At 35.5% G+C, this 12,797-nt stretch overlaps 1 protein-coding gene across 2 annotated transcripts in view; it reads right to left on the reverse strand.

Annotated features, from left to right (window-relative positions):
* SPATS2 (spermatogenesis associated, serine-rich 2) overlaps window positions 1–12,797 on the reverse strand; it is a 78,927-nt gene that overhangs the window by 34,678 nt on the left and 31,452 nt on the right. For both annotated transcript variants that reach the window (XM_012732634.1, XM_012732633.1), the window contains 3 exons: window positions 7,341–7,420; window positions 5,273–5,381; window positions 4,172–4,221 (listed from right to left, as the gene is read on the reverse strand). In XM_012732634.1, the coding sequence (XP_012588088.1) occupies window positions 4,172–4,221; window positions 5,273–5,381; window positions 7,341–7,352 (171 nt within the window). In that variant the 5' untranslated portion in view covers window positions 7,353–7,420. The remainder of the gene's footprint in view (window positions 1–4,171; window positions 4,222–5,272; window positions 5,382–7,340; window positions 7,421–12,797) is intronic.

The following is a 12,797-nucleotide window of genomic DNA, read 5'->3' on the forward strand; positions in this document are numbered from 1 at the left end:
CTATTCAAAAAGCATAAACCACTGACTCAAAACATTACAGGCCCTACAGCATTATTTACAAAAGGTAGGTAGAATATGTTTATTACAGCATTATTTACAAAAGGTAGGTAGAATATGAAAACCACCTAAGTGCCCACTGACAGAGGATTGATTGAGACATGGTATAGCCACACAATAGTGTATTTTTTAGCCATAAGTTAAAAAAAAAAAAAGTTGACTTTGTCAGCAAAATGGAAGGAATTTGAGGGAATTATGTGCAATAAAGCAAGTCAGGATGACAAAGATAAATACTGGCTGTTTACACAGTAGAACATTTAACAAAGGAAAATAAAAACTCATAAACAACCAAACAAAAAAGCCTGATTAAAAAATGGGCGGATGAATTAAACACATTTCACCACAGAAGACATATAGATAGCCAACAGATGCAGGAAAAGACCTTCCATATGGCTTATCATTAGGAAAATGCAAACCAAAACCACAATGACATTTCACCTTAAACAGGTTAAAAATGGTTATATCAAAAAAAGGTCAAGAAATAATAAATATTGGTGAAGATTGGGAGAAAAAGGAACCCTCACGCACTATTGAAGGGAATGTAAACTGGAACAGCCAGTATGAAAACAGTAAATGAAATAAGAACTACCATTCAAGTAAACCCACTTCTGGATAGTTACATGAAGAATATGAAAACACTAACTTTAAAAGACATATGCATTCCTGTATTTATTGCAGCTCTATTCACAACAGCCAAGATATGGATACAAGTGTCCGACCATAAATCAATGGATAAAGATGTGGTTGGTATATATACACAATGGAATACTACACTCAGCCATAAAAATGCAAAACAAAAGATGAAATCTTGCCATTTTTGACAGCATGGGTGGATGGACCTTGAGGAAATTATGCTAAGTGAAATAATTCAGAAGGAGAAAGACAAATATATAAGATTTCACTCAGTTGTGGAAAAAACAGAAAGCAAAACAACAAAAACCTTAAGCTCTAACGGAATGGTGGTTGCCAGAGGAAAGGAAAGGATGGTAATGACGGCAGGGCTAGCTGGCTGGTGATGAATGATGACTGGGTATTTGGTGGTGGGCATGGTGAGTAAAAGTACTCTTGGAACTTACTGTTGTAAACTCTCAATAAAAAAGAGGAAGAAGAATCTCTCTGGGGAAAAAAAAGAATACTAATAAAGGAAGTGAGACGACTGAGGAGGGGGGAGTAAAGGGGGTATAAAATACAGAGGAGAAATAAATGCACATCTATCCCAAAACATTTTTTAATGTATACAAATAATCAACAAACACTTGAAAAAATGTTGAAATCACTCATCGTTAGAGAAAAGCCAACCAAAATTGTGAGACACCATATCATACTCATTAGGAAGGCTGCTGTGAATAAAACAGAAAGGAGCCAGCACTTTGCTGACTGTGGAGGATGTGGAGAAACTGGAACTCTCATAGAAGATGGAAAGTAGTACATTTGCTATGGAAAACAACACGGTGCTTCTTCAAAAAATTAAAACTGGAGTTACCAGAAGATATGCTATTTTCTCTTCTGGGATATACCCAAATGAATTGAAAGTAGTGTCTCAAAAAGATACTGATACACTTATATTTAGTGCAACTAAATAGCTAAAACTCAAACTATCCATTGGTGGATAATAATGACAATCACAAAATGACAAATACTGTAAGATCCCACTTCGATGAAGTAGTCAAATTCGCAGAGACATAAAGCAGAACTGTTACTGTCAGGGACTGGGGAGTTACTGTTAAATGGGTATAGAATTAGTTTATTAAGAATCAATCCTGTAGATGGATTATGTCACATTATGAATATTCTTAGTATCATTAGATTGTACTCTTAAAACAATTAAGATGGTAAAATGTGTATTTTACTGCTGTGAAAAACACTGAGAAAAATATACAATGTACTACAATAGCATCTCTTATCCACTAGATGAACAAAGGTCAAAAGTATTATAACACTGTAGGGCTGATATATAGAGTAACAGGTATTCTCTACTACCTGGATGAGTGCAAAGCAATACCTGTATGGCAATCTAGTAACACTTTCAAATGCACATATCCTTTAATTCAGTTATTCCACTTCTAGGAATTTATACTGAACAATACTAACATGTGTAAAATAGAATATATACAACATTATTCATTGAAATATTGTTATGAAAAGCAAAGAATAGGGAAAAACAATCCAAATGTTGGTCAAGAAAGAACTGGACAAGTAAGTTACAGTACAGCCAAACAGCAGGATGACTATATATCCACAAAACACAAGAATAATTTTTTATTTGACATAAAGCAAGCTCTAATATATATTACATTAAAAAGAACAGAAATTATATATTCCTATTTGCTTATAAATGCATAAAAGTTACATGAGAAGTTACATAAGAAATAACAGTATTTGCTTCTGGGATGGAGAACCAAATGGCTAAGGAAGATGGATGGAATAAAAACGTTTCAGTGCATTAATATTTTTTGGACCTTTGAGCTATATAAGTATCTTACTTGCCGAGGTAGTAAAATTAAAACATACAAGAGTCCTTCACTTTTTATTCTGTCAACTCACAGCTCTACTAGCAATGCCATTTCCCAGGCTAGACTGACGAGACTGAATCAACAGTCCCCAAAACCCTTTCTGTGGCCATCTCTGACAGGACCATTGCTAGAGTTCTAGACATAATTTTCTCCTTCCACAGTTCTCATTGTTCTTTATCTTAAACACTTCTCCATGGAAACCAGCTAAGTTTTCACCTCACTAGCCCATGAAGGTAAAAGCCATCCCAGTTACTGCTCATGGTAACATACTGTTGAACAATTAACTAGACTGAATTTGGATACGTAAAACTGCCTGATTTTTTTTGCCTAAACTTTAAAAAATGCTTGTGTCTCCAAACACATACTTTCCCAGCCTGATATGTGCCTTACATTATTAATAATTTATAATTCTGGGTTATAGATTTTATATAAATATAATTCTGGGATATAGATTATATGCATGCATAGCAGACACAGCTATTTAAGTTGAACGAAAAACTGGAAAGAAATTAATCAAATATTCAAACCTTCAGGTATAGAGAACTTCAGGAAAAGCTAGAGTAATATTAGGTTCTCCTTGGAAGAAATTCTCAGGGTGATTGAAGCCAATCCAACAGGTATCACTGTTTACTGCCAGTGAGAGCACATACAGCCACCTCTTAGGATTGCCTTATAGATAAGTGTAACAATATAAAAAATAAAATTCAAGTCTGGTTTGGGTAATACCTGACAGAATTTCTAATGAAATGAACTTAAGCGTCATCTAGAAGCATTCTAGAACTCCAGCATCTAGAACATCCAACATCCCAAACAGATCTAATAGAGATATATGATTAAAAACTTCAAGTATTTTACTGACATGGCCAGAGTTGGAGTAAATCCAAGGGAAGCACTGGGACGAGCTAGTATCTACTGGGGGCAGCATTTCGCCTCAGTAGGTAAGAAAGGACAACTAATGTGTGAGAACTGTGTCAGTACTTCTATTTGTTAGTATTACTTTCTTATTTTAGAAATGAACAAACCTAAGGTATATACAGGTTAAACAATATCCCAAGACACAAGCCAACATGCAGTGAATAGGATATAAATCCAGTTCTCACCTGACTCCACAGTTAAAGAGCTTTATACTTTTCTAAATGAGAAAATCAGATTCCTCCATATAGCATAGCTAATAGTAGCAAAGTCCCTCTTCATGCTTTAAATCAAAGCTTATTAAAAAGTGAAACTACAACACAGTTGTCTGACTTAAAAACGTGAATTATTTTAACTGAGCTGTGTCAAAAATCAATGGACCAGATCATTCTCTCTAGTGAAGCCTACTGTTCCCCAGAAGCTGCTTTTGTTTTATCCCTACCTAATATTACTATCTCTTCAGCAACTGCACTATGACAAAGTTATTCTGTTCCCCGACTTAAGCCACACAGAAAAGACTGTATGGGTAACTCTATATACATGGCTGTGCTGTGGGGCACAGAAGAAATTTTTTAACCATGTAAACTGACTATGCACATGTAAATTTTCTTTTAAATGTTTTACAGAACCTAAATTTGTTTTATAATGTAAGTATCAGTATCAGAGTTTTAAATTTAATCCATTTTTACCTTTTTCTTGCCTGTTACCGTCCATTCTTTGAGTACTTCATTGGCACTACCTGAAAAGAGAAACCAATTACAGATGTCTTCTCCTAGCACATTAATGATGACAAACAGTAATTCCTGCGTTTTGTAACTGCTGGAGAATTTCCCAATTTCCTTAGAGGAATAGTTAAGGATCAAGTTTCTGAAATAATATGAGATTGCTGTATCATGCTTTCCTTGTGGAAGCCAGCCTATTTAGAACCCCTTCTCATGTAATCTCCTCAATAAGTTCTTCTAAGAAGAGACTAATGATATAGTGTGACCATTTTGAAGCTTTAGAAGATTTATACAACTTAAACCAAATACAAAATCGACTGGTGTTAGCCCAAGTATACCATCCCCTTTCTTCCCCATCTTCCTCCTCCTGTTACACACCACTTTGGCTATACTGTTTGAGAGAGAGCTTTGTACTATCTAGATCCAAATGCTAATATTATAAAGAAAACAGATGATGAAGGGAAAACTTACAGTACTAGGGCCTGTTTATTCTATACTGGCAAATTCAGAAAAGCACAATCAGAGACTTAATCAGACTTCACTGTTCAATGATAAATAAGTTTCAGGTAAAGTTTCTCTCAAATGAGTTATGAGGAAAACATTTTGTAAAATACTGCTCAAATCTATAAACCTGAAGGATTGGCTAAGCCCACCATTATTCTCGATATTACATAAGGAAACTAAAACCCATATATCTGACTGACTCACTGGAGGCAAGCTAAATGGTATCTGAGCTTGGAAGAGAATGCTGAGTCTTTAAATTTGCCATCTGGAGCACTGCACCACTACTCAGTCATTAGAAGTTTCTTCAATTCTTATTCAATCCAAATCCAATCAAGTCCCTTACACCACTGGCCACACAATTACTTCTTATATACCAATCCGGCCATTTTAAGTCAGAGTTTTCTCAGCTTGTCTCATATTACAGATATCACAAAGCACAGGAATACACATTATCATGGGATTTCCAATACCATCTATGAAACACCAGGTTGCTGAAAATGTTACAAAAATCTGAAGCAACTTCTACTTGACTATAAACTTACTGAAAAATTGGGTTAGAATTACCTTCCATGAATGCCTGTACTGTTTTATCCACACAATTGTCATAGTGCTGCAAAACCAGGATGATTTCATTGTTGCTCTTATTGGGAACTATAGCACGCACAGCATTTATCTGGAAAAGATAACAGGGTCATTTCATTCTACCATCAATAGGTGTCACCTGACAGCTGAACTTATTGCAAAGAATAAAGAGTAAAATTTTATTTCCAATGAAAAGTACAGTGAGAGCACATACAACCATCTCTTGGGAATGGCTACTAAGAACATAAAAAATAAATTTCAAAACTTAGAAAAGCAGAACATTTCTAGAAATGTGCTAGATTTTATTTCAAGAATGGATGGTTTAATTGAGGTTCCGAGCATTAGTTTAGCATCAACATTTCCTCATTTTTTTAGTATATTATAGAGAAAGGTAGAAAATTTAATGAATCACCAACAACTCAGGTTTTTGTATCGCATTTTTAGAATCCTTTATACTTAACACTACTTAATTGTATAATGCTATAATGATAACTTGTAGAGATAGTCTGAATTATTATAAACTATTTCAGGCATGCCAAACATAATGAACACCATTTGGCATAGCCAGTTTAATAAAATAAAATAGGTGCATTTGAAGCCTTAATGAAGTCTCTCATAAATCCATTTCTCCTCTCTAAATTACTACCTTGAATTTAGTGCTGTTTCAGTGTTTTCATACTTCTATGATGTAAGTATACAAAGGTAATATACACTATTGCTTTGCATTGCATTATATTGTATTTATCTATGTTTAATTTGCTTTTTTTCACAGTTTTTTAGATTTTTCATTTTGATAAATATATCTCATGTATTTCTTTTACCTGTTATGTAGCATTTTCATTGTATGGATACAGCCCATTTACTCTCCTATTGGTAGATATGTAGGCTGTTTTTAAGGTTTGGATATTATAAAAAATTCACTAAGGAACATTTCTATGCTTATTTGGGCTGAATCCTCGGTGTCTAAAAGAAAGTTTAAACACACTGTTACCAATGGGAAAAAAAAAGGCCTTTTGTGAGAATAGAACATCTCTACGACATACAAGTACTAGTACAATTCCTGAATAGAAGGTCTATAATTTCATTAGATAATGAAGCTGCACTTTAAAACATACATGCCAAAGTTTTGGTCAGATTTATTACTAACATTTTATACATTTAAGATTAAAATGGCATCATTCTTTCTAGTCTTTTCCATGAACAGAAGTAGGAGATTTTGGTTTTGAAAAAAAACAAAACCTGAATCCCAGATACACTTGCCACAGAACTGTCGAATGGTATCCTAGTTCCTTGGTTCTTTTATTTTTTTGGCAGTGATAATTGTGTTTTAAGTTTTTTAACTTCTCTAATGACAACAAAACAAGCTTACTCTTCCATGCTGGGAAAAAAATAAAGAAAAAAAAATATCCAAATCATCACATTTTTGAGATGTGCAGATTATTTAGCTCTGATGACCTAGAAAATTGACATTAGATAAAACTTAACAGATTCAAAGATAAAGATACTAATAACTTAAAATATGAAAATGCTATTAAACCAATATATATCCGTGACTCTATAATCAATAATATAGTTTTTTATAAGACAGAATATACACATAAAGCTTTCTGTTTTATGTTTTTCTCAATATAGCTCTTTAGAGATCATATTACTAAAAATACCTGGCTTTCTTCTAAAGGAATATTCTTGAAAGATTTACTTATTTTCTTCCTGTCACGTTTCCTGAACTTCAGAATTTTATTCAGGTGAATGAGTAAATCCTAGTCAGACTGCCATGAGACAAACTTAGCCATGTAAGTAATATAATTAGCAGTGAGATATCTTCTACAGAATTTGAATGTGTATATATATGAACATATGCAAGGAATGCTAGGTTTGCACATAACCGGCCTTGATTCTTCAAAACCTTCATGGTTACTTTCTGATATAGTGGTATTCTCTTTTGTCTTAAACTTTCACCTTTTTAATGAATTTGTGTAGCCACTGAAAGTATTAGTACCTAAATTTTGCTATGACATTCAGGATGACCATTCACAGTAACTAGTCATACCTTCTCTTTCATGTTCTCAAAAGCTCCTCCCTGGGCCAGTACAGTATTGGATTGCAAATCAAAAATAAATCCTGATGAATCTGAAAGAACGAAAAGGTAAAAATACATTCAATATGATCTACATTCAACATGATCTAAAACTAACCTGAAATCCCAAGAGAGATTCCCAAAGAGAAAGGCCAAAGCCAGCTCTTTTTTATTTAGTGCATTTTGGAAAATTCTATCTTAATTGTGTGTGTGTGTGTGCACTTATCTGATAACTATATTTTGAGTCAATACTATAAAATAAAATTTCATTTTAATATAACTGTCACTACTTTAGAAAAACTCTAAATGAATCAATTATATTAGACTGTCAAATAATCCTTGGTATATTTAACTACCTAACTTTAAAAGTCCTCTAAAAATACTGCAAGTGATTAACTCCCCAAAGTAAAATTTACACTAAGGATGAGTTTCTGTAGCATTAAACATAACACATGAAAGTCATTTCCATCTTCTGGACTACATTACACGTATTGTATTCTCAGATGATCCACTTAGTGAACACATTCATGTTTGTGTCCCCATAATATAAAGCTTGATGAAGTAACATGCCTGGGTTTACACTACCAGCTGACTATGAGAAAACATAGCTCAATATAATTGATTACAGAAAAATGTTTGGTTTTCCTCTACCTACAAAGAAAAAACTATTTGCAAATTTAATCATTTTCTTTTTTTTTTCCCCAAGATTTATTTTATTTATGCATACAAGAACTAGGGTACAGGCCAGAGGTGTGGGGGGTAAGAGGGCTCACCAGACAGAGTGGGAAGCAGAATTGGTGGATTTGCTGAAACACACTGCTGCGGCTCCCCTCAGCGGGCAGGACAGGAGAGGTCTGCCACAGCATGTGGGTCACCTCCTTGGCTGGGGACCAAACTCATGCTGCAGTGGCCTTGGATAGCTTCACAGGGCTTTAACCCCTTGTACCACCAGGGAAGGCCCTAATCATTTTCTTAATCTATGATACATGTGTGGTCAATAAATTATATCAGTTTTAAAACCTGACAAGTTTGTTTTAGTTTTGCCTCCACAAACACCAGTGACCATACTCCATCTGCCTCAATGTACCATCTTTGATTTGCATTTCTTTTATAACAAGTAAGGTTGAACTTTTTTTTATATGTCTACAAGCCATCTGAATATCTTCTTTAAAGAAGTATCGAGTTCCTTTGCCCATTTTTAAATTGGGTCAGTTTCTTTATTGTTGGATTATGTAATTACTTGTAAAATTTGGAGATTAACCCATTATCAGATGTTTTAATCTAATGAAATGTAATTCCAGGAAACTGATATAGTGCTTCTCAAATTCTGATGTCATACTCAGTTTGGGAAATCTTAGGTTAAATGATCTAATAGACTAGTCTGAAGCCTGAGATTTTCATTCCCAGGTATTTTATCAACACTGTTGCACTACATGTGGGTGTCAGGATTTCCACAAAGCAATTAAAAGGGTAAATTTTGATTAAAGTGGTTGTTACTGTATGAATGTGTCTCCCCCCTCAATACTCATGTTGAAATCCTAACCTCCAAGGTGATGTTATAGTACATGGGGCATTTCAGAGGTGACAGGCCACAAGGGTAGAACCTCCTAAATGAATTTAGTACTTATACAAAGGATTCCGCAGGGCTCCCCAGGCCCTGCCACCGTATAAGAAGTCTGCAAGTTGTAAGAGGGCCCTTACCTAACTATGCTGACACTGACCTCAGACTTATGGCTTCCAGAATTGTGAGATTTAAATTTCTGTTGTTTATACTCATTTGAGGAATATTGTTGCAGGAAGCCAAACAGAATAAGAGAGGTATAAGAAATAAAGCAATATTCTAGAACACTTTCTAAATTCTTGGGCTATGACAATGTTTTAAACCTCTTACAATTCTTACAATTCTTTTTCCTATGATTTCAAATACCTGCAAGTGTGATAATTTGTAAGTTAGAATAAAAAAAGAGGACACATATAAGAGTATGTCATTCCGAGAGAATCTACATTTGCCCATTACCAATGAGTTGTGAATTCAGATTTAACTTACATAATACTGGCAGTTTCAAGATTGTTAACCCAAATGAAAAATAAGGTAATACTTATTAAACTGTGTTTAAGCCTGAGTTTTTATCTGGAAAAATTAGTTGCCATACTGGAATTCCAATTAACTTTAATAATTAAAGAGAGAGTCAAAACACTATCCAAGACTGTCTCAGAATTAGGTCAAATAATACAACTTGAATACCCCTAAGGAGGTATTAATGAACAGAGAATCAAACTTCCAATCTTTTATGGAAAAAAGGGAGTAACAAAGTAAAATAGCATTGTAGGGTATACACTGATATTCAAATGAACTATTATTATTAGCTTATTCCTCATCTAACATTTCCCTCCCTTCTTTAACAGATAATGGATGATACAAAGTAAAGGGTTACATGGGGTGGTTCCACAAATACCTTCAGCTATTGCCCCCCAAATGAACATAAGTGTTATTAGGGCTTATCTGCCATTATGACTAAAAATACATAAAGCTATTTCTGTCAGGATCCCAGCAAGAAACAACTGGCACACCCAAACTGGAAAATATAAGAAAGTTTAATAAAAGGAGCTAATTTCATAGGTGTTAGTGAAGAGCAGAGAAACTGCTAGATATAATGTAGCACCTCTTAGCTATCATTGCCAGAAGAACAGTGAGCAACTAACTCTGAGTCAGTGGGCATCACCTGTAGTGCAGGCTTTCCAGAGTCTACCCCACCTCAGTGCTGCCAGGATCTCCCTTGTCAAGCACTACATTCTCAGTATGCGTGCATCCTCCTCCCCTTACAGGCTGGGGGAAGCTGCTGGGAAGGAGGGTTGGAGCTGAGTGGTCATTAAAACTCATGGGCTGCATGAGCACACCTGATGTCTTTCAGGAGGCTTTTGGGCACCCTGCTCTCTATTCAGCTGACACCATCTGCACAGCAGGACAGACTACATCTAACAACAAGCCAGTCTACAATTTTTCTGTCTCTCAGCTCTTCCTTTTTTGCATGAATAAATCCTTTTTATTTCTGTCTGTCTTGCATTTTTTTTTAAAGATTTATTTATTCATACAGAGCTGGGGTACAGGCCAGAGATGCGGAGAGTGAGAGGCTTCACCAGAGACAGAGTGGGGAACAGAACAGGCAGCTCGACTAAGTACACTGCTGAGGGGAGCAGCGAGCGGGTCAGGAGAGGTCTGCCGCGCCATGTGGATCTCCTCCGGGGCAGGTGGGGATCGAACTCATGAACTCATGCAGAAGTAGCTTTTGATTCTCAGTACAGTGCTTTAACCCACTGCGCCACCAGGGAGGGACTGTCTTGCATTCTTAAGCTTACATGAGAGGATTCAACAACCAAACCATTCCCTTTGTTTCAGGGTTTGCCCCATTTCATCCTTAAGCTTTAAGGGGTATGAGGAGGAAGGAGTAATTACTGAAACCCAGTCCTCAGGACAGCTTCATTTCATCTGGTATGGAGATAGCCACAGTACAGTAACCGTTCTTTGGTTGAAGGCCACTAAGCCTACAGTGAGCCCTCCTGGAAAGACACAGGAATAAACAACCTGCTTTACCCTCGCTGCCTCTGATTTCTTGTCAATGCTGCCCAGTGGCCAAACCAACCCAGAAGCCAGAGGGCACAAGAGCCACTGAGGGTACAAAGCCAATTTTGCATTTATATTCTAAATTATGAGTTAACCAAAAGGGCAAGCAATAATCTTAAGCAACACTTGTTTATACACCACATGGGGTTGCCTCTTTTAATTTAAACCAACAACTCAAATAGACTAAAAACTTGCTTCAATGAGCTAGAGCTTCAATGAAGCTTTGGCATCATAGAGAAGTCATTTTCATTTTTGATACTGTTATATATTTTTTACATTTTAAAAAGGATAGGTATATTAGGAAAGAGAAAAAGAGGCACCTGCGTAGTCACAGGTAGACAGGAGAGCTGCTAGAGGAGTCATTTTTAATTCTTATCAACAGTATTGATTGATTTAACAATTACCTTCTTGTTGAAAGCAAAGAAATTTACTTAATTCCACTTGTAGGAGACATGGCAAGGTATCATCCTTTGGTATCTATCTTACTGAAGAAAATGTATAGTCTATAAGAAATGTTTTTTAAATTTAAAAATGTAGTTAAATATTATTTTTAGCAAGATTCATAAAGGGCATGAACCCGTGCAACTGAGTTTTCTTATTATCACTTCACTCTGTCAGGAACCATCTCAGAGGCTTTTAAAAATTACTGATTATCCCATCTATCAAACCAACTTTGAACAAGTATCTTAATAAGCTTTGAAACAATCTAATTCTATTAGTATATAACCTGAAGAGCATATTGTTTTGTATGTTTATAGTGAATTGGGTTTAAAGTTTTGATTATATTAATACATATAAGGGGAGTGGAGAAGGAAAAGAAGGTAAGGAAGGGAAAAAGAAGGAAAGAAGGGAGAGAGGAAGAGAGAAAGAGGAGAAAAAGAAAAAAACACATTTTAGTGAGATGTGGAGACACTACAGCGCTTAGCCATTAATGATGACAATGTTATGGCTGCTGAGGAGAGCCGTGTGGTATCCCTTAATAATAGAAATGCCACATGCTCCAGCAATTCTACTTCTAGGTAGTCATAGACTGAAAGCAGCAACTCAGCAGATATTTGTACACCCACATCCATAGTGACATTGTTCACAATCACCAAAGGCTTCAGAAGCAACTGTATCCACTGGATAAACAAAACGTGGTAGAGTCATGCATCACTTAATGATGGAGATACATTCTGAGAACGCATCATTAGTTGATTCTGCTGTGGTACCAGCCTGATAAAGTACAACTGCACATACCTACAAGGTGGTGTTTATATACAATGGGGTCTCATTCAACCTTTATAAAGGAGGGAAATGTTGGCACACACTGCAACACAGAGAAATGATGAGGACATTATGCTAAGTGAAGTAAAACAGTTGCAAGAGGAAAAATTCTATGATTCTACTCATATGATGTTCTTAGAATCAATCATCAAATTAATAGAAAATAGAATGACAGTCGCCAGTAGAGTTAATAGAGAGATAAAAAGTGGGAGGAATGAGGCAAGAGATACATTTAGGTAGCACAATAAAAGACGGTAAATAGCAAAGGAATTAAATGATTGCACTCTACAGGATAAAGATCCTGTATTCGAGTAAGGAAACGTTCAAGCATGACCAACTATAAAATTCAGTCAGCTACTTTAACATTTCTGAAGTTTAAACAGCAAATGTGTTATATAGCCATATAGTTTTACAAGTGGGAAAAGAGGAGGTAAGAGAACTTAAACTCAAGATGAAGCCAATCAAAAAAGTATAACACTAGTGAATTTGCTCTTACTGTACTTTGATAAATACGTTCACACTGACAGGCAAACAGCTTGTAG

Source organism: Condylura cristata, unplaced genomic scaffold (assembly GCF_000260355.1).
Source record: "Condylura cristata isolate star-nosed mole 26May11 unplaced genomic scaffold, ConCri1.0 scaffold00034, whole genome shotgun sequence".
Taxonomy (NCBI): Eukaryota; Metazoa; Chordata; class Mammalia; order Eulipotyphla; family Talpidae; genus Condylura; species Condylura cristata.